The sequence below is a fragment of the Salmo salar genome, chromosome ssa06 (genome assembly GCF_905237065.1).
Source record: "Salmo salar chromosome ssa06, Ssal_v3.1, whole genome shotgun sequence".
NCBI lineage: Eukaryota > Metazoa > Chordata > Actinopteri > Salmoniformes > Salmonidae > Salmo > Salmo salar.
The window spans coordinates 45,342,219-45,365,797 of record NC_059447.1 but is presented as its reverse complement, the minus strand read 5'-3'; the positions used below and the strand labels follow the sequence as shown (position 1 = coordinate 45,365,797).

Sequence of the window (23,579 nt, the reverse complement as noted above, 5' to 3'; positions counted from 1 at the left end):
AGCACTTCATGATGACAGAAGTGAGTGCTACGGGGCGATAGTCATTTTGTTCAGTTACCTTTGCTTTCTTGGATACAGGAACAATGGTGGACATCTTGAGGTGGGGACAGCAGACTGGGATAGGGAGAGATTTAATATGTCCGTAAACGCTCCAGCAAGCTGGTCTGTGCATACTCTCAGGATGCGGCTAGTGATGCTTTCTGGGCCGGCAGCCTTGCGAGGGTTAACACGCTTAAATGTCTTACTCACATCGGCCACAGAGAATGAGAGCCAACAGTCCACGGGAGCGACCCACGCCGGTGGCACAGTGTTATCCTCAGAGTTGGCAAAGAAGGTGTTTAGCTTGTCTGGGAGCAAGACGTCGGTGTCCGCAATGTGGCTGATTTTTCCCTTTGTAATCTGTGATAGTCTGGAGTCTCTGCCACATGTCTCATGTCAAAGCCATTGAATTTCGAGTCCATTTTATCTCTGTACTGACATGTTGCTTGTTTGATTGCCTTACGGAAGGCATAACTGCACTGTTTGTATTCAACCATATTCCCAGTCACCTTGCCTTGGTTAAATGTGGTGGTTCGTGCTTTCAGTTTTCTATCCACGTTTTTTGGTTTGGGTAGGAATAGTCACAGTGGGAACAACATCCCCTATACACTTATTGATTAACTCAGTCACTGTGTCAGTGTATACGTCAATGTTATTCTCAGAAGCAACCCGGAACATATCCCAGTCCACATTATCAACACTATCTTGAAGCATGGATTCTGATTGGTCAGGCCAGCATTGAATATACCTTAGCACGGGTACTTCCTGTTTGAGTTTCTGCCTATAAGAAGGGTGGAGCAGAATGGAGTTGTGATCTGATTTTCCAAAGGGAGATGGGGAGGCCCTTGTTGCCATCCCGGATGGGAGAGTAACAATGGTTGAGAGTTTTTGAAGCGCGAGTATTACAGGCAATGTGTTTATAGAACTTCAGTAGTGTTTTCCTAAGATTTGCTTTGTTAAAGTCCCCAGCTACTATAAATGCAGCCTCAGGATATGTTGTTTGCAAAAAGCCCAGAGAGCCGTCGTGGTATCGGCTTGAAGGGGAATATACACGGCTGTGACTATTGTGAGGTATTCTAGGTCGGGAGAACAAAAGGAGTTGAGTCCCAGTACGTTCTCACAATCCCACCATGAAACATAATTCTCCGACTTTCTTCTTCCCAGAGTTCTTTATTTCTGTCTGCGAGATGTACTGAAAACCCAGCTGGCTGTATGGAAGGGGATAGTATTCTCGGAGAGAGCCATGATTCCGTGAAACAGAGTATATTACAGTCCCTGATGTCTCTCTGGAATGAGATCCTCGCCCTGAGCTCGTCTACTTTATTGTTCAGGGACTGAACATTAGCGAGTAATATACTTGGAAGCAGTGGATGGTGTGCATGCCTCCTGAGTCGGACTAGAAGTTCACTACAAATACCTCTTCTCCGCCAGAGATGTCTTGGAGCAGCCTGGGGGGTATGAACAAAGGATCCAATTTGGGGAAGTCGTATTTCTGGTCGGAATGCTGGTGAGTTGCCGGTGCTCTGATATCCAAAAGTTATTTACGGCTGTATGTAATGACACAAAAAACTTTCTAGGCTAATAATGTAAGAAATAACACACCAAAAAATACTGCAAATTTGCTTAGGAGCTAGAAGCAGAGCTGCCATGTCTACCGGCGCCATCTTAACACAAATGAGCGCCATCTTAACATGAACAAAAGTTGAATGTATGTGATTTATAGACGTCTATGTTTGGGCCAAATCAAGGCAGGTCTGGATCGCACCAAATCTGAACCAAACATAGACGTCCAAAAACGAATGTCTGTGAATGTGGAAATCAAGGCTGGTCCGGACTGCACCAGAAAAAGATCTCCATAGGCTTTGGCGTCGGGTCCGTGCTTACGGAGGTGTAGCCGACAGTGTTGCCTGAATTATTATTTTTATTTTTTTTAAAACAGTAATTTTACTTTGTAAGTCTACCGTTTATAAAACACACCAAAAAATATATCTGGACAGGACCAAAAAAAGACGTCCAAAAGATGTTGGCTTGTGCTTACTGGGTTATAGCCTACCATGTCAGCCCACAAATTAATTTTATTAATGCCCATCCATGTGGTAGGCCCACCACTTGTAAAACAAGCAGTTGCATTGGCTTTATTAGTCCTGATTCCTGTGACATATCAATTTGTCTATTTAAGCTCTGAATATCAGCTACACGATTTCATCATTAGTTATCGTGAGACTATTTGCAATGTGTTTACACAGTGGGAAATGCAGAAGAGTTTCTTTTTTTGCCATGATCAGCTTGTCAAAAATTGATGGATACAAACTTGAAACCACTGATCATGACAATGGGGTGAAACTCCTGGACAACAGTTGTGAATGTCCATTCCATATTGTCCATTTTACTTTGACCTATCCTGTTTTCAAGATATGATGTTTGTTAACATAACTGCACATTTTTTGTTATGGATTGGGAGCCATTTAGGTTAGGCAATTTGATCGGAGAAAGCTACATGATGTAAAAAAGTGTCCACCTCATTACATTGACATATTTTATCTCCAGCCCGTAGCCAACAGAAAAGGGCACATACTCTTTCTACCATATGCTACGCTACATGGCCAAAATGATTAGATTTGGCTATTTCAGCCACATGTATACATTTGAGCACACAGGCATGAAATCTCCACAGACAAACATTGGCACTAGAATGGCCTGTACTGAAGAGCTCAGTGAATTTCAACTTGGCACAGTCATAGGATGCCACCTTTCCATCATGTCAGTTTGTCAAATTTCTGCCCTGCTAGAGCTTCGCCAGTCAACTGTAAGTGTTGTTATTGTGAAGTGGAAACGTATAGGAGCAACAACGGCTCAGCCGCAAAGTGGTAGGCCACAAAAGCTCAGAACGGGACCGCTGAGTGCTGAAGTGCGTAGCGTGTAAAAATCACCTGTACTCGGTTGCAATAATCAATACCGAGTTCCAAGCTGCCTCTGGAAGCAAGGTCAGCACAAGAACTGTTCGTCGGGAGCTTCATAAAATGGGTTTCCATGGCCGAGCAGCTGCACACAAGCCTAAGATCACCATGCACAATGCTAAGCGTCGGCTGGAGTGGTGTAAAGCTCGCTGTCATTGGAATCTGGAGCAGTGGAAATGCGTTCTCTGTTGTGATGAATCACGCTTCACCGTCCGCACAACATTAATCCCTAATCGCACAACATCAGTGCCCGACCTAGGTAATGCTCTTGTGGCTGAATGGAAGCAAGTCCCTGCAGCAATGTTCCAACATCTAGTGGAAAGCCTTCCTAGAAGAGTCGATGCTGTTATAGCAGCAAAGGGGGATCAACTCCATAGTAATGACCATTTTGGAATGAGATGTTCGAGTAGGTGTCCACATACTTTTGGTCATGCATCAGTAACAAGTCTCTCTCTTTTTTTCACTCACTCACTCACTCACTCACTCACTCACTCACTCACTCACTCACTCACTCACTCACTCACTCACTCACTCACTCACTCACTCACTCACTCACTCACTCACTCACTCACTCACTCACTCACACACACACACACACACACACGCGGATTGAGGAGGAGTCCACCTTCATGGGGAACCTGTACCAATACCCCCCCATGGCTGTTGTCCTTGTTCAAGTCAAAAGGAGGTGCTGAACAGGAGGAGTTGCAGGGCATCCTGGAAGCACAGTATATCGTAGGCACTCAACATTCACAGTACAGTCAATAATTACATTTGGTGACATTTATTTAGTTGCCTGTGGTAAATGCAACAATTGTTATTATGCGTGGCCTAATCATATACCTTGGCGAAATGGTCGAGGTCCTTGTCAAGGAATACAAGGTAAAGGTTTTTTAAATGTTCTATTTCATTGCTTTATTTATTTAAGTATGTCCCTTTTTTCATCTCTTCCTTATCTCCTGCCTCCCTCAAGTTGCACCGCTTGATTTCATGGGTCTAGGTGACGTTGTCTATGTGTATGTTTTTAACTTCTCAGGATGCTGACGACAACATAATCCAAGAGGACCTCGCTCAGCATGTGCTGAAGGTATTCGTTGTGAGTGATCTGCATCAGGATCCAGAGCGTGGGATCTGCATTGAAGGAGTCGAGGTCCTGGCTGGTATTCCCATTGTTACACAGGCATGTACTGTATCTTGCTTATGGGCCTTATCTATTGCTTAAACCTAAGCTACCCCTAAAAACTGAAAAACACCTTTGAGATGTTCCAGAAAGTCTTCTTGGAAATCAATACATTGAAAGCCTCCCACAAGTTTTGTACTCTGAGGACCAAGTTACTCGCCTAAATTGGGTGTTCCCAAAACCATCTACATTTTACATTTTAGTCATTTAGCAGACGCTCTTATCCAGACGCTCCAACCCCATGTGCTTGGGGATTTTTTTACTTTACTTGTTAAGCCAAGGCCCAGTAGTACACTCTGGTGTTTGGAAAACGCTGGCCTAAATGGCAAGGATATAACATTGAAGGTGCAGCTTTTACCAAGGCAACCGAAGACTCAAATCATGGACTGTATCAGTATGCTGTTCTGTGTTAACTTTTGCTGATATTTCTGTAGTCAAGTCAGTGTGTTCTATTTTTGTTTTGGGTGTCCTATTTTTGTTTTGATACTTTTTTGCTGCAACACCTTTTTAAAACAAGGAGCAACAACGTTTAATCATGTTGTAAAGAGTCCATTTTACTGGGGAAAGCAGCTGTTCTTTCCACAACACAAGCTAAGCAATCCCAAAGAACTGAAATATACTTTTAAAGTGGATAAGATGTTGTTTGGGGGAAACCCTGGCCTAATGGCAAGTGTAAAATTTTGAAGGTGCTTTTGCCAAGGCGACCTAAGACTTTAGTTTGTCCATTTTCATCTCACATGTTTTTACATGAATTTTTCAAACTTTGAAATTACAAAAGCTCCACTGAGTGTACATTCTGAACCTTGTTTGAAGTCAGTAGGTCACATGGAGCTGGAGCTGTTGACATTTTTAATTTTGTAATATTCATGTAAAAACATGTGAGATGAAAATGTACAAACTAAAGGGTGAGCAATATAGAAGGTTAAACAGTGGATATTCTGAACCTTGTCTGAAGTCAGTAGGTCACATGACCAAGGAGCTATTGAAATTAGAAAGTTAAAAAAATCATGTAAAAACGTGTGAGATGAAAATTGACAAACTAAAGGGTGTGCAATGTAGAACGGTAGTCAGTGGACATTCTGAACCTTGTTTGAAGTCATTAGGTCACATGACCAAGGAGCTATTGAAATCTGAAAGTTTGAAAAATGTATGTAAAAATGTGCAATGAAAATGGACAAACTAAAGGGTATGCAATGTGTAGGCCCATTGAGTGTACATTCTGAACCTTGTTTGAAGTCAGTAGGCCACATGACCAAGGAGCTATTGAAATTGGAAAATCCATGTAAAATAGCATGATGTAAATGGACAAACTTAAAGGTGTGCAATATAGAAGGGTCGTCAGTGGACATTCTGAACCTTGTTTGAAGTGAGTAGGTCACATTACTAAGGAGCTATTGAAATGAGAAACATTGAAAATTCATGTAAAATTGCATGAGATGAAAATGGACAAACAAAAGGGTGTGCAATGTGTTTGAAGTCAGCAGATCACATGACCAAGGAGCTATTGAAATTCAAACATTTAAATAAATAATTTAAAATAGTTTGAGATGTAAATCGACAAAAAAAGTGTGTGGAATATGTCTATGACATCGGGTTAGCTAGGACCAATTTTGAAAAGATTTCAGAGAAATGGTTAAAGAGCTATTGAAATTAGAAAAATTTGATTTGTCACTATGTTGACGGTCCTTAACTGCTGTTGGTGGACGTAAGGAAAACTACAGGAAAATATCCTGAATCTGTCTTGTGCCGTGTGTGTGGGTCTAGTAGTAGTACTCTCTCTATCCTACTGTTTTCCTTTCTGTAGGATTAGTACCTGCCTGGCACCCGAACAAAAGCTTTATCTTTACCCCTCTCTAACAATTGGTATTTTTTTTAATTTAACTAGGCAAGTCAGTTAAGAACAAATTCTTATTTTCAATGACGGCCTAGGAACAGTGGGTTTAACTGCCTTGTTCAGGGGCAGAACAACAGATTTTTACCTTAACAGCTTGGGGATTTGATCTTGCAACCTTTCAGTTACTAGTCCAACACTCTAACCACTAGGCTACAACACCGCTACAATGTTACTAATTTCATAACCTTTATGATGTTATTTTCAATCGTGCTTATGTAGCTAGCTACATTCTTCTATAAGCTCTGTAAAACAATGCTAATTGCGTCAGAAAATGATTAGCTTGTGTTGTCTTTTGAAGCTACCCATGGTTTGTTTTCATTTGGCCTATTTAACACAGCTCTGTTCTGCCCTGTCCCCTTGTGGAGCTCAACAGTTGCTGATATAACTCATATTTGTGATTTTGTCATTGCAATATATTATTTTTATAGCAGTGTTATTATGTTACTTCTTTGTAATGTTGTTATATCCTGATATTGTATTCTAATTACTATTAATTCAGAAACCACACACAAACAGAATTTGCCAATATCATAACTGGAACTGGACATCTTACGAGCTGAAGATTGAGGCCAGCTTTTGTAAGCTAGCGTACACTCCTTAACAGTTTTGCTGGATGAAAACACAGCAAGAAAACAGAGGCCAATAGGTAATAGTCGTCTATTTTATTGAAGTATTGGTGATGGTTGAACAACAAAAACTTATTTTACTAGAAGAAAAAAACGGAATATGCATAACCCATATTTCATATTCATGCAGTGATTGAACAACTGCATTTCAACCCCCCCCCCACCTCTAAAGGCATAGTATCATGGCAGGTCACCTGTCAATCCACCTGTCAGGTCAGTCAGTAATTGCTGCAGATGTGCTCAATAGTGCTTGAGCATATGATACTCCCCGAAGCATGGTGAAACACAGAGGTGTTTAGCTTGTAACCCACATGTACTTTGTCAACCTCCTCTGCTTCCTTCTCCTGGTGCCAGACAGGCAGACTTTGCAGTGCCTCCGTGTGTGACTACCTTGAGAAGTAGTTTGAGGGACTTTGCAGGGAAAAGGCCGTACAGTGATGCGTAGGGGATTGTCCGCAGCAGGACGACCCCCAGTGGATCGGCGCAGAGGGGTGTGGTGCTCCTCCAGCAGCTCTCTCATGAGGATCTCTCTGTACTTTAGGTAGGTCATTACTTTACCTGGGGAGGATGAGGGAAGGGAGAGGATGATGAGGCAGTGGGTAGGTGGGTGAGATGTTTTACACCTCCAGCAGAGGAATTACATTTCTGAATGCATATAATTCAGTTTCACTGGCATATAGTATGCTTTATGGATGGTTTAAACCGCAGTGATTTATGTCTGAGATGATATGATCATGACTGGGCATTCAAACATATCTGTATCTATTCATCAATAGTTTCTACCAGGTCCTCACATTTTTGTTTTACATATTTTGTGTCATCGGGAAAAGCTTCTATCAACCCTTGATACAGTTTGTAAATCAACTTTGGAGGTTTGTCAGACTGCCTTAGAATAGCATCCCGCTTGTCCAGTGTTTGCAGCACAGAGAGAAAGCGTTGTATCTGCAAAAATTCCCCTCAGCTCCGTCACAGACTGCTCTTCCGTGGCTAACTGACCCTGCTGAGACCCCTGTCACCATCTGATCCTCCTAAGAAGAGGCATGACAAAATATGACTTTGGTGTACATTTATACATGACATTATCCTAGAATAGAATCAATGGTTCAATAATTGAAATGACCATTATTCCCAGATCCCAGACATGTAGCTTCAAGCTTAAACTGCTGTACTATGGCTACTGTAGGTCTACCCATCAATTCAAGATGGAGCTTTGTATCATTCACTGATATTGTTAATATACTGCAAAATTCACCTGAGCACTGTGTTGTGTACTGACTCTGCACTAGAGTCACTCAGCAGGTTCCGACAGATGAAAATATTGTACTTCTGTTGTACCTCAGATTATTTAGAAATGGTCCTCTTTCTGCTTTGCATGTTTTAGCCTAGCTATTGTATTAAAAACACATCTGTTTCACGTTATTCAAACACTCAGAAGTCGCTGCTTCAACTTCAGTAGCCTACGTCTCCTAGTTGGGCGTGAGAGTTCAAGTGCACCTAGTATGTGCAGTCTCATTGAAATAGAGAAGGCTACCTACACGGGTGGAGAATCACGTGACTGTTGACTTAAATAGCTTACTAAATAAATATTGATAATGGAAAGAAGTGGAGAGTGCTCAACCAACGTGAGTCAAAGTCTGATCAAAAAATGGAATCATCATTGAACGGAGTTCAATGTTTGGGCGGAGTTGCAATCTACTGCAGGGATAGCCTGCAGAGTTATGTCTTACTATCCAGGTCTGTGCCCAAGCAATTTGAGCTTCTACTTTTAAAAATCCACCTCTCCAGAAACAAGTCTCTTACCGTTGTCGCTTGCTATAGACCACCACCTGCCCCCAGCTGTGCCCTGGATACCATATGCGAATTGATTACCCCCCATCTATCTTCAGAGCTCGTGCTGTTAGGTGACCTAAACTGGGACATGCTTAACACCCCGGCCATCCTACAATCTAAGCTTGATGCCCTCAACCTCACACAAATTATCAATGAACCCACCAGGTACAACCCCAAATCCGTAAACACGGGCACCCTCATAGATATCATCCTAACCAACCTGCCCTCCAAATACACCTCTGCTGTCTTCAACCAGGATCTCAGAGATCATTGCCTGTGTCCGTAATGTCTGCGGTCAAGCGACCACCCCTCATCACTGTCAAATGCTCCCTAAAACACTTCAGCGAGCAGGCCTTTCTAATCGACCTGGCCTGGGTATCCTGGAAGGATATTGACCTCATTCCGTCAGTAGAGGATGCCTGGTTGTTCTTTAAAAGTGCTTTCCTCACCATCTTAAATAAACATGCCCCATTCAAAAAATGTAGAACCAGGAACAGATATAGCCCTTGGTTCACTCCAGACCTGACTGCCCTTGACCAACACAAAAATATCCTGTGGCGTACTGCATTAGCATCGACTAGCCCCCGCGATATGCAACTTTTCAGGGAAGTTAGGAACCAATATACACAGGCAGTTAGGAAAGCAAAGGCTAGCTTTTTCAAACAGAAATTTGCATCCTGTAGCACTAAGTGCAAAAAGTTCTGGGACACTGTAAAGTCCATGGAGAATAAGAGCACCTCCTCCCAGCTGCCCACTGCACTGAGGCTAGGAAACACTGTCACCACTGATAAATCCGCGCTAATTGAGAATTTCAATAAGCATTTTTCTACGGCTGGCCATGCTTTCCACCTGGCTACCCCGACCCCGGTCAACAGCCCTGCACCCCTCACTGTAACTTGCCCAAGCCTCCCCCATTTCTCCTTCACCCAAATCCAGATAGCTGATGTTCTGAAAGAGCTGCAAAACCTGGACCCCTACAAATCAGCAGGGCTAGACATTCTGGACCCTCTTCCTAAAATTATCCGCCGAAAATGTTGCAATCCCTATTACTAGCTTGTTCAACCTCTCTTTTGTATCGTCTGAGATCCCCAAAGATTGGAAAGCTGCCGCGGTCATCCCCTTCTTCAAAGGGGGAGACACTCTAGACCCAAACTGCTACAGACCTATATCTATCCTACCCTGCCTTTCTAAGGTCTAAGAAAGCCAAGTTATTAACAAACAGATCACCGACCATTTCGAATCCCACCGTACCTTCTCCGCTATGCAATCTGGTTTCCGAGCTAGTCACGGGTGCACCTCAGCCACGCTCAAGGTCCTAAATGATATCATAACCGCCATCAATAAGAGACAATACTGTGCAGCTGTATTCATCAACCTGGCCAAGGCTTTCGACTCTGTCAATCACCACATTCTTATCGGCAGAATCAACGGCCTTGGTTTCTCAAATGACTGCTTTTATACAAGGTACATTTTTTTCCAGGACCCTAGGCTACAAAACAACTTCCCATGTGTGCAACTTGTGTAAGTGACTCTACTCTACTGCTCTATGCCACTACTCAAATGCGATGATATGTATGCAATGCTTTATTATTAAGGGCTTTTTTTTGTCTCATGCTTTCTGGTACCTCAGAGCTCCCACCCCCCCTCGCGTTCACACTTTTTGTTCCGCGTCACCTCCCGATTAAAACATTTGGCACTGCATGGGGGTCTATGACACCACCCTGAAGGCCATTGGTGTTAATATCACAAACAATATACTGTAGAAGTCAGAGGGAATCAAAACTGCTGTGAACTGCAATTCACTTCAGATTTTGGATGTATAGTCTAGTCTCTATATAATCTGTATAGTCTATACTAGTCTAAATATGATTTGTGAAGGAATAGTCGTTGCGTTCCAAGATGGCTGCTCCAGACAAGTTGGTGGCGCTATTGCTAAAGATTATCTACATACTGACAAGATAATGGACTGACCGCTCTAACAGTGAGTATACATGTCTGCAAAGGAGGAAGACAGGCAGGAGGAGGCTGGATCAGGTAGGAACATTCTAGCCAATGAGAGAGCAGATACACATGTGAACAACAGGCACAGGTCCGATATTAAAAAAAAAATCTAAGTTGCCCCGAATATCACGTATGTCCACTTACATCAGTACATTAGTAACAACCTAAACATCTCAAAACGTACAGTATGTTCAATTAAATAAGCCTCGGATAGCAAATTAGCAATTCAATTTCACGTTGACCAAATTTGACACTCTTATTGACCTCTTTACAAAACAATCTCCACTTTGTCTGCTTCTCGCTGTATTTTCGTGCTACACATTTTGGGGCGGAGTCAAGCCTCTCTTTTCACCGCTCGCTTCGCCTCTTCCTCTCCGCTAATGGTCAAATTTGATGATGAATCTTCCCAAAAAGGACTGACAATCAATCAGATTAGTGGTCCTTTTATGTCATAGAAATGTACATCAATGTCATGTTTGATTCACTGCATGAATTGGTGATGGGATACTGTATGTGTTTACTTTATAGCAAGGTTGTTGGGGCAGTAGTTCTATTAATGTATATGTTATGTAGTAGTCCAACTATTACAGGTCAGTCTATTACAGGTCAGTCTATCTATTACTACCAACATCAGCCCATCTCTTCATTACAATGAAGCAATTAATACAACTAGATTTTGTTCTCCCAGGCTATTGTACAAGCAGCCCAGTGTCTTGGTGGGGTAAGTAGAACTTTTATCATATTAGCACATACTGTACCTCTGCATAGTCTGGTTCAGACACAGGTGTTTGGAGCATTCCGACATGCCACAGCTGGTGAGGTGTCAGATACGCCTCTCTACTTAATGGGTGACTATTCCAACTCTCTGTGGAATGCTGCAGATCTGCTCGCAGACGAGGTAGGAACACATATCCCACACAGAAGAGGTGGATAGAATTCGACAGGTGAAGGTAGCCTTCTTCCTCCAAACTGTGCAGCAAGTTGTAGTACTAACATGTCTCAGCACTCCAAACATCTCTCCCAAGCATTCCACTCTAACAGAGAGAAAGAAAAACATTTTATTTTGAGGGGGGGGGGGCTTATCTCTGTGGACCTGTGGTCTTCCTCCATGAATAGTGAACACTGAGGTGGGTTCGAGGTTATAGAAATGCAAGTTGTGTGTGCCTCTGTGAGTGGTTACTGACTGTATGTGATGCAGACACCTATCTGAGTGTACCTGAAACATTTAAATATAGAGAGCTATGTGTCTCACCACTTGGTTATCGCAAGGCTAACCCCCAGGGAAATCATGACTTTGCAACATCAGGGGCTTGATAGTCCAGTTAAAATGGCTGAGTGTTTATGTGGCGTAAATCTTAAAATTAGCAGCTGACATCTTAAGTGTTTTTTTTTTTTAAATAATGCATGTGAGACAGGTTCCATGTACAACATGACAGGCAGAGAGGAAGAGAGAAAAAGAACACAGAACAGTTTAATTACCTCTGGTTATGGACACTTTTGCCAGCAAAAATGCTTCCTCGGACAGTGAACATACATCTGGCTGGCAATATCTACATTTTCGACCCCTTGATCAGCTCGCACTCTGAAAGTAAAGAAAATAGATCATTGTTTGTAGATATGAAAACAATAACTGAGATATGACCGTTCAATCTAAAACAGCAGATGTCATTTTCAGGACACGTCAATACAGCACAGAAAGCAATCTTAGGAGGTTTGATGAGGAAGATGTCAAGGGTTTTTATACAGAAAGTAACTCCTCACAAGATGTTACAATACATTAGTGGTTAGGATGAATATGCATAATACAAGTAATTATTTTTTTCATTCTACTATATCTATATTTACCTTGAAGGCCATCCATTTCTGCCGACTCCATCCATAAACTATCCAAAAGCAGTTGCCGCTTTGTTATTGGCCGCAGTGTCCAGATAGAACATCTATACAAGAGGTAGCCTACGCTTAATACCAGACTGGTATTGTGGTTGTTCATTAGGTGATGGGAAATATGCAATATGCAGGACTTCAAGGCCAAGTTATTCACTTCTCAGGGGTCATTAAAAACTATGCTGAAGTTTGTCCCAATGTATAATACCAGGAAGTGGATATTCGACCGGAAGAAGAAAAACTTAATTTTGTCAAAGCGGTAAAAAAAATATATATTGAAGTTATGGTTAGGTTTAGGAATGAGGGTTAGGTTAAGTTTAGGTATAGTTTTACTGAGGTTGATTGGGTTAATATATAATAATAACAATAATTTGGGGGGGTGCTTATATTTGTCACCTGTGGGTGTTTCTTGTACAAATGTGTAATGGAAATGTGTTTCTTGCATATCCCAACTCCTCCTGAGACACCCGCAGGGAGTGGGGTCACGGCCAGGGTCACCATTGATAGTTTTTAACTTATAAGAACATGTTAAAAATGTTCTATCTTATATTTCATTCTGTAGCCTATCAATTTTGCATGTTGATTACTGTGAGGGGGGGGGGAAAGAATGAATAAATATGTCAAAGAAATATAACACAATAGTATTAGTATATTATAATTGTTTTATTCTTTTTTTTAAATGTTCTTTTCTTGAAATAAATATTTTACCATTTTCCATAATGTTTGTGTTGTGTCACTACTTATTTAACCAATGTCCAAGGTGACGTTTTGATTTAGAGCTTTACACTTTAGTGGGATTCATACTAAAATGAGAAACAGTGCTATCCTACCCTCTGGTGGACAGTTATGGTGCATGAAATACTGCGAAATGAAAAGAAATGTATTCCATAGCCTAACTAAAAACAACAACTTTAGTGAACTAATCATCTGGTAACCACAGCATGGTACCAGCAGAAGGGGAAGGCCAGAAAACACGTAAACGGACCAGCTAAGGAGCAACTGGAGGAGGAGGAGATTGAGTCTGCAATGGAGGACAGGCACCTCTGGAAGACCCATTCATCGACCCAAGACGTCCAAACATAGGATGAGCTTTATTAAGCACACTCGTGAATACAAGTTGTTTGAATGATTCATAGATAGATGTAGGACATTGTGACATGAGTCAGTTTCCTTTTAAAGGGCAATATGGAGGATGCACTTCCTTGTGTAAAAACATCCTGCCAATGTCAGGGCAAAAGAGTAAATCCTTCATTACAATGAGCCCACAGAAAAGTGGATGCGGGAAGGGGGTTCAAAATAGCCTGCACAATCACATTGTAATGGGTTACATGTACTGCCCTGAAAAGCAAACAGAACAAATAAAATGTATTGGTCACATACCCATGGTTAGTAGATGTTATTGCGAGTGTAGTGTAATGCTTGCGCTTCTAGTTCCGACAGTGCAGCAATATCTAACAAGTAATATCTAACAATTCCAAAACAAATACCTAATACACACAAATCTAAGTAAAGGAATGGAATAAGAATATATAAATATATGGATGAGCAATGTCAGAGCGCATAGGCTAAGATGCTATAGATAGTATAGAATACAGAATCTACATATGAGATGAGTAATGCAATATATGTAAACATTATTAAAGTGGCTAGTGTTCTATTTATTAAAGTGGCCAATGATTTCAAGTCTGTATGTAGGCAGCAGCCTCTCTGTGCTAGTGATGGCTGTTTAACAGTCTGGATGGCCTGGAGAATGAGGATAGATGACGTAGCCAACAGACAAGTTCATTATTACATATTGCTTATACAGGCAATAAGCATATAATAATAATGTTGAGTGAGCTAGCCTAGCATACAAGTATTTCACTGCACTTTTTATACATGATGTTCACTATGTGTGTGACAAGTACAATTTGATTCTATTTAATCTCCCAATCTTTTGAAAATATATTTTAACGCATCTGGTTGAGAATGGCATTTAAGCGTTTAATACTGTAAATGATAAATTCTAAGCATCCATATCTTCTCTTGGCTAGCACTAACTACTATAGTACACTGCTCAAAAAAATAAAGGGAACACTTAAACAACACAATGCAACTCCAAGTCAATCACACTTCTGTGAAATCAAACTGTCCACTTAGGAAGCAACACTGATTGACAATACATTTCACATGCTGTTGTGCAAATGGAATAGACAACAGGTGGAAATTATAGGCAATTAGCAAGACGCCCCCAATAAAGGAGTGGTTCGGCAGGTGGTGACCACAGACCACTTCTCAGTTCTTGCTTCCTGGCTGATGTTTTGGTCACTTTTACATTTACATTTACATTTAAGTCATTTAGCAGACGCTCTTATCCAGAGCGACTTACAAATTGGTGCATTCACCTTATGATATCCAGTGGAACAACCACTTTACAATAGTGCATCTAAATCTTTTAGGGGGGGGGTTAGAAGGATTACTTTATCCTATCCTAGGTATTCCTTAAAGAGGTGGGGTTTCAGGTGTCTCCGGAAGGTGGTGATTGACTCCGCTGTCCTGGCGTCGTGAGGGAGCTTGTTCCACCATTAGGGTGCCAGAGCAGCGAACAGTTTTGACTGGGCTGAACGGGAACTGTGCTTCCTCAGAGGTAGGGGGGCCAGCAGGCCAGAGGTGGATGAACGCAGTGCCCTTGTTTGGGTGTAGGGCCTGATCAGAGCCTGAAGGTATGGAGGTGCCGTTCCCTTCACAGCTCCGTAGGCAATCACCATGGTCTTGTAGCGGATGCGAGCTTCAACTGGAAGCCAGTGGAGAGAGCGGAGGAGCGGATACTTTTGAATGCTGGCGGTGCTTTCACTCTAGTGGTAGCATGAGACGGAGTCTACAACCCACACAAGTGGCTCAGGTAGTGCAGCTCATCCAGGATGGCACATCAATGCGAGCTGTGGCAAGAAGGTTTGCTGTGTCTGTCAGTGTAGTGTCCAGAGCATGGAGGCGCTACCAGGAGACAGGCCAGTACATCAGGAGACGTGGAGGAGGCCGTAGGAGGGCAACAACCCAGCAGCAAGACCGCTACCTCTGCCTTTGTGCAAGGAGGAGCAGGAGCAGCACTGCCAGAGCCCTGCAAAATGACCTCCAGCAGGCCACAAATGTGCATGTGTCTGCTCAAACGGTCAGAAACAGACTCCATGAGGGTGGTATGAGGGCCCGACGTCCACAGGTGGGGGCTGTGCTTACAACCCAACACCGTGCAGGACGTTTGGCATTTGCCAGAGAACACCAAGATTGGCAAATTCGCCACTGGCGCCCTGTGCTCTTCACAGATGAAGCAGGTTCGCACTGAGCACATGTGACAGACGTGACAGAGTCTGGAGATGCCGTGGAGAACATTCTGCTGCCTGCAACATCCTCCAGCATGACCGGTTTGGCGGTGGGTCAGTCATGGTGTGGGGTGGCATTTCTTTGGGGGGCCGCACAGCCCTCCATGTGCTCGCCAGAGGTAGCCTGACTGCCATTAGGTACCGAGATGAGATCCTCAGACCCCTTGTGAGACCATATGCTGGTGCGGTTGGCCCTGGGTTCCTCGTAATGCAAGACAATGCTAGACCTCATGTGGCTGGAGTGTGTCAGCAGTTCCTGCAAGAGGAAGGCATTGATGCTATGGACTGGCCCACCCGTTCCCCAGACCTGAATCCAATTGAGCACATCTGGGACATCATGTCTCGCTCCATCCACCAACGCCACGTTGCACCACAGACTGTCCAGGAGTTGGCGGATGCTTTAGTACAGGTCTGGGAGGAGATCCCTCAGGAGACCATCTGCCACCTCATCAGGAGCATGCCGAGGCGTTGTAGGGAGGTCATACAGGCACGTGGAGGCCACACACACTACTGAACCTCATTTTGACTTGTTTTAAGGACATTACATCAAAGTTGGATCAGCCTGTAGTGTGGTTTCCACTTTAATTTTGAGTGTGACTCCAAATCCAGACCTCCATGGGTTGATAAATTGGATTTCCATTGATTATTTTTGTGTGATTTTGTTGTCAGCACATTCAACTATGTAAAGAAAAAGTATTTAATAAGATTATTTCATTCATTCAGATCTAGGATGTGTTATTTTAGTGTTCCCTTTATTTTTTTGAGCAGTATATATGTCCTCATACATGAATTTTAAGCATCGGACCTCTCTAAACTGTTGTCCTCACAAGAGCACCAAAAGGGGGAATAAATGCCTCCTGCTGGTCGGTTGACATCACTTCAAGCAGATCAGAACATTTCTTTGTTTATGGGGTTGTCTCAATCAGATTACACTCTTACTGAAATATGACAGGCGAAATTCTCAAAGAATAGCGAGTATTGTAGCTAAGCGCTGAATTGCATTGTTCTGTTCATTTAAATTAATAAGCAAATAATTACAAAAACAAATACTGTGAAATCGTGAAATATTCATACAAATGATATATTTTTTTATACCTTTATTTATTTAACTAGGAAAGTCAGTTAAGAACAAATTCTTATTTTCAATGACAGCCTAGGAACAGTGGGTTAACTGCCTTGTTCAGGGGCAGAACGACAGATTTTTACCTTGTCAGCTCAGGGATTCGAACTTTTCGGTTATGTTCAAAACCATATGAGAATTCATGACAATTGAGCTAGCCATCTTAAAAGGCGACGTGTTATGTTCTACCTATAGATGACAAAATGCTGTCGTGAAAGTGAAAGCGATTTATGGTTTATTCAACGATGTCATCATCCCCCGCGACAGAGGCTGTCCCACTTTCATGGCTAGAATGTTTCCTAATTGTCAAACTGTTATAAAATGGTTTGCATTTTAGCTAACCCTAACCCTTTTCCTAAACTTAACCTAATTCTCCTAACTTGCTACGTTAATAATAACATTGTATCTAGCTGTTAATAAGAAATCAGGTCCACAAGAAGTCGTTTGAATTAGCCTTTTCATATGCCAATGTCAATTTGTTTTACAACGAAATAATGAAATGCCATGTAGGCTACAAGTAATACATTTCGACAACTGCAATGGAGCAGCTGTGTCGAGTCCTATTATCATTATATGTTTCTTTCTGTAACAGAGTAGCCATACAATTAGTTACACTTTCCATCCCTTGGGAGAGGTGATATAAAAAGTATGCCATTAAATGCTTATACTGTAGGCTATCATGCCTACTTAATAAAGGTCAAATTGAACTACAAAAGAATACATAGACATTTACATTACATTTTAAGTCATTTAGCAGACGCTCTTATCCAGAGCGACTTACAAATTGGTGGATTCACCTTATGATATCCAGTGGAACAACCACTTTACAATAGTGCATCTAAATCTTTTAAGGAGGGGGGGTTAGAAGGATTACTTTATCCTATCCTAGGTATTCCTTAAAGAGGTGGGGTTTCAGGTGTCTCCGGAAAGTGGTGATTGACTCCGCTGTCCTGGCGTCGTGAGGGAGCTTGTTCCACCATTGGGGTGCCAGAGCAGCGAACAGTTTTGACTGGGCTGAGCGGGAACTGTGCTTCCTCAGAGGTAGGGAGGCGAGCAGGCCAGAGGTGGATGAACGCAGTGCCCTTGTTTGGGTGTAGGGTCTGATCAGAGCCTGAAGGTACGGAGGTGCCGTTCCCCTCACAGCTCCGTAGGCAAGCATAGGCTACTGTATTAAAAAAACATTGCGTGAAGAACACTGTGTACCTGCCATTATATGGGGAGTTTCTCCCATTCTTCTCTGCCGAACCTCTCAAGCTCTGTCAGGTCTCTCTAGAGATGTTCGATCGTGTTGAAGTCCGAGCTCTGGCTGGGCCACTCAAGAACATTCAGAGAATTGTCCCGAAGCCACTCCTGCGTTGCCTTGCTTTTTGCTGCGTATGGAACATTTCTGGGATCTTTTATTTCAGTTTATGAAACATGGGACCAACATTTCACATGGTGCTTTTATATTTTCGTTCAGTATATATTAATTTGGGGACAGGTGGAAACACACATGAAACGTTAATAAACGTTTAGCTAGCTTGATGTTGCTAGCTAATTTGTCCAGGGAGATAGAGCCCCAGAGTGCAGGTGTCATAATACCCAGAAAACCTAGCGGTCAAACAGGAAAATGGTTCCAATCGTTTTTCCACCATTCAGTTTTCCCATAGGGGATTATAGAAACGCTTAAATAAGGTCTGTGTTTCGTGTAGGCTTACCCTGGCGTGCCGTTTTGATAACCATATAAATCTTTATCAGACAAGGGAACTTCTTGGTGGATGCGGCCCTGTTCCATGTCTTTATAATAATGTATTAATTTATGCAAATACACCTAGTGTATATTTGTCAATTAAGCACACACCATTTTCTTTATTTTATCACAAAACATTTTTAAAAAATACCTGATATACTAAGAAAATGTATATATGAGTGCAAGAATCAAGTGCAAGAGAAAAATGTCAAATTATTTGTCTGTGTGCTATAATTCAGTCAACATCTGATGGGTAACAAAACATCTAATAGTTTAGAGTATCTTCATCCATTGTACCGCAGTTACATTTATTAGAATAGTTTTTACAAACTTCTAACAATTTCGATGACTGGTCTGAGATGGCGCACAATGAGCTCCTGGAGTGGCACCATCAATTCCCACATGACACGCTGAAATAGCTGCCATATACACCTTCAGGGTGGAGAATGAACGGCCCTGCTCGAAAAAATGTCCACCAGAGAGGAACAATTACTTTATTTTGGCACCAAAGTTCAAAGCCCGCCACGAAATCCATACAATCCTCTCGTGGAGCGTGCCATTGCGGACTGTACAGTAGCAATACATCCTTGCCATCAGTTTGGACCTTTCAGGGGCCAAGCTCACTTATTCCAAATCTCTGCAAATGACCAACGCAAATGATCTACGTAAAATGATCTACGCGAACCACTTTTATTGTAAATAGAATGGTAGTTTGGGCCAATGGGGAGCCACAAGGATCAATGACCAGTCCTCCAGACGCACTATCTTCAGTGTGGGCTGAATCACGTCCATAGGGTGGAAACACGAAAAGGAGAGTCCGAGGACACTGGTGATCGCTTTTACAGTGCACACCTATGCAAAGTTGTCACATTCTGCTGCTTTAAAATTAATTCTTATTTACAATAAAAGTGACTCCAAAATGACACAATACATTATTTACCATTCATATATATTGTGCACAAAATAATCTGAAACACAACCAAAATGAACAGCAAACGCATCCAACAAAGTTGTAGTCATTTTTACTACTTTAATACACATAAGTGTATTAAAGTAGTAAGGGGGGGGTGTATAACAAGTGCTGTAATTTCTAAACAATTTAACCGATATGGATGGTAATTTATGCTTGTGGACCCCAACTGCCTATTTAAAGATACAGATCAACCTTGTATGGGTTCTATCTATTACACACTCAACATTACTTTATTTCGTTTTAGAAACTGGTTTTGGGGGGGGGGGTCTGAAATATTTTGGTAGACCCCCTCCTATATGCTCCCAGTTTTCAGAATAAGACACTGGTAGCCTATACAATGCACAGGCAGTATAGACCTTGGCAATACTGCTTAAATTGAAGCCTATATTTCGGGTACTTTGGAAATTGGGCCTACAGGCATGTGTGCGTAAAATACAGGTCTATCACGTAGATCATATGTCAAAGTTTTGCATATTCGTGTGTTTTTATTGGACTTATAAATAAATATTTGATTTATTTATCCAGATATGTGATATCCAGATATCTATTATCTTTCCACTGTAGGGACTGAAGAGTAACAGCTTGGTTTTAAGAGCGATTGCTATTCTCCATTGAAATAACATTCGGAATTATAATTATGTTGCATGATATCCAGTATATATATATGTGTACTTGATATTATGAATAACTATACAACTCAACAATGTTTTACAGGGATAAGATAATGTCTTAAAGTGCAGGGAAATATGGCTGGAGTTCAGGAATTCAGAGTATTGTAAAGGAGTTTGTTTTTCATCGAAGACGATGTTGATACAGTATGCAATTGCCAGGAGGAAAAACATTTTTTAATTATATAGGATAACATTTCAAGGAAAAACTCGTTGGTTGCATCACACCACACAATTTTACAAAATTGCTAGCACAACTTACTCCAACATAAAGCGTGTTTGTATTTTTATTTAAATATTATAACTTACATGGCAATTATTTGCAACACGGATAAATAACATAAATATATAACGCTTACAGTGGCATAATTAATAAATTAAACAAAATAATTGTTTTACGCAGAATTGAACTACAAGTAATGCTACTCTCACACGTCTTTTCTTGACATTTTTTATTTCTTGTAAAAATCTCTCAGGATCCTCCCCATTTCATCTCTCACGACCTCCCACGAGCAGGAGCTGAAACGCTGAAAGAAAAAACGTGAAACAAATATCTTTTAGGTGAAAATAATACATCATACATCATAGGTATAGGGTAGGCCTACTCCACTCCTCTCAATAGTTTAGATTTGAAACACAATTGACAAAAAAATGCAACCCATGAGATGTTTTACCTCATGTAAAAGAAAGTCGCCCAGCTGTTTGAAGTAGTTCTTAACCATATTTTCAATTGGAAGGTTTAGACGCACACTCATGTCTCTGACCTGAAATAATAACGAACAAACAACATTAATATAAATATCCATGCGATTACATGAATAATAATAATAATAACAATAATAATATTTGTGTAAAAAGCTAGAGTAAACGAATTAAACATTCGGAACGTACACATTTTGAATAGGTCATGTTTTGTCGAGCAAGAAGGTCTTGGAGCTCCCTGAGTTTGATGGTATCCCATTTCACAGGTGTTGGGTTTTGTTTGAAGAGCTCGCTGGCTAGTTGAAACGCAAGTTTCCGTGTCCAAAGCTTTTCCCCCTCCTGTAATCAGAAAAACACCACTTGTAACCATGCAATTGAACTAGACATACACTAAAATTGTAGACACTCATGATCTCCTGAGCATCACCTCTATTGAAAGCGTTGGACGTTGGACCATTATCCTTTCTGCCTCTTGGATACAGCCGCTTGGCATCCTCTCCTACACCGCACACAAAATAAACCATATCTCAATAAAAACAACTGAATATATGAATGAAGCTCCAATAATCTACTTTGCAACTAGAATAAATAACTTGTGATAACCCAATATATATGCTACAGCCTATATTCAGAGGCATATTTCCATATACGTCTCCGCCATACACGTCTCTGCCTATATGCTTAATTTGTAATAGGTTAAAGACATTTACCTACCATGGCAAGATGATTGAGGGTCTGGCGAGTTCGAGAAAGATAATATATTTGCTCGTTTCGGTCACTGCATTTGGCATACACAACCGGGTTAAGAACAATTATACACAGAAGATGTACCACAAAGGACACGTTAAGAGTAGCCATGTGTCCAGTCAGATGATAAATCCCTGAACACTACTTCTAAATGTTGGGCTACCTTGCTTTATAGTCTCCCTCATTGAAATACAATGGATGAGGTAATATGTAATTCCCTACGGGGAAAAAAGGAAGGAAATTTCAAGCGAGGAAAATGAAAGAGAATTGTACATTCCATTTATTCACCTTGCAGAGCTGTTGACGAAATGTTGCGTTCTGGTCTTCAGTGTGCAGGTGTGCGCAAGAATGCTGCTCAAATCATAGGCTATGGAAATACTTATTTGAACCAATACATCATCAAAACAGAGAATAATATAATGGCAGGCACACATTGCTTTTCACTGCAATTTATTTTTAATACAGTAGCCTATGTATGTTTTGTTGTTACATTTTATCTTTATTAAGTAGGCATGATAGCCTACAGTATAAGCATTTAAAGGCATACTTTTTATATCCTCTCTCCCAAGGGATGGAAAGTGTAACTAATCGTCTAGCTACTCTGTTACAGAAAAACATGATGATAATAGTTGTAATTAAAACGATTTCTTTTGGACCTAATTTCTTATTTACAGCTAGATAAAATGTAATGATTAACGAAGCATGTTGGGAGAATTAGGTTAAGTTTAGGGAAAGGGTTTAGGCTTAGCAAAAATGCAAATAAATGAATAATTTCTTTGACAATTAGGAACCCTTCTAGCCATGAACGTGGGACAGCCTCTGTCGCGGGGGGTGATGCCATCGGTGAATACAAACCACAAATCGCTTTCGCTTTCGAAAACCACAGTTTTTACATACCATTGCATTTCGTCATCTATCGTAGAACGTTACACGTCACGTTTTGAGATGGTTCGCTCAGTTGTTGTGAATTGTCTTTTGTAGCCATGTTCTCATATGGTTTTGAACATTACTTTTATATATTTTTATGAATATATCACATGATTTCACATGATTGATTTGTTTATGTAATTATTCGTTTATTTCTTTCAATGAACTGTACAATGCAATTCAGCGCTTAGCTGCCAATGTTCTACACCATGACAATAAACTAACTAAACCTTAATATAAATACGATTCATACCAAATGGATCTTTTATTGGCTATAGTCCACAAAAATAAAACTGTCTAAAACTGCTACAATACTCGCTATTTTCTAAGAACTCTGCCTGTCATATTTCAGTAAGTGTGTAATCTGATTGAGACAACCCCATAAACAAAGACATTTTCTGATCTGCTTGAAGTGATGTCAACAGGCCAGCAGGGGGTGCACTTGTGTTTTAGAGAGGATGAATGAGGACATATACTATAGTAGTTAGTGCTAGAAAAGACAAGATATGGATGCTTAGACTTCTTCAATTGCTGTATTAATCGCTTGAATGCCATTCTCAACTCTATGCTATAAAATATAATTTGAATACATTGGGAGATTAAATTGTAATTGTCACATACAGAGTTTACAGAATGTATAAAAAGTGGAGTGAAAACCTTACATAGTACGCTAGCTCACTCTACCACATTATTACATGCTTATTGCCTGTATAAGCAATATGTAATAATGAACTCATCTGTTGGCTACGTCAACTCTCCACATTCACCTGGTTGAAAGTACAATACTGTCTTATTTTGGTCAAATATGGCAGATACACACCTGGTTTTAGTTCTGTTTGCTTTCAGGGCAGTACACGTACTGTAACCCATTACAATGTCATTGTGCAGGCCATTCTGAAACCCCTTCCCCCATCCACTTTTCTGTGGACTCATTGTAAATGAAGGA

At 41.1% G+C, this 23,579-nt stretch overlaps 1 protein-coding gene across 1 annotated transcript; it reads right to left on the bottom strand.

The window, feature by feature from the left end:
• Positions 1-20,709: 20,709 nt before the first annotated feature.
• On the bottom strand, positions 20,710-21,817 carry LOC106607408 (interferon tau-1). Its single transcript, XM_014204335.2, has 5 exons — positions 21,674-21,817; positions 21,387-21,458; positions 21,149-21,298; positions 20,932-21,021; positions 20,710-20,784 (listed from the first exon to the last, which is right to left on the bottom strand). The coding sequence occupies exons 1-5, from the start codon at positions 21,815-21,817 to the stop codon at positions 20,710-20,712; spliced, it is 531 nt and encodes a 176-aa protein (XP_014059810.2).
• Between the last annotated feature and the right edge of the window lie 1,762 nt (positions 21,818-23,579).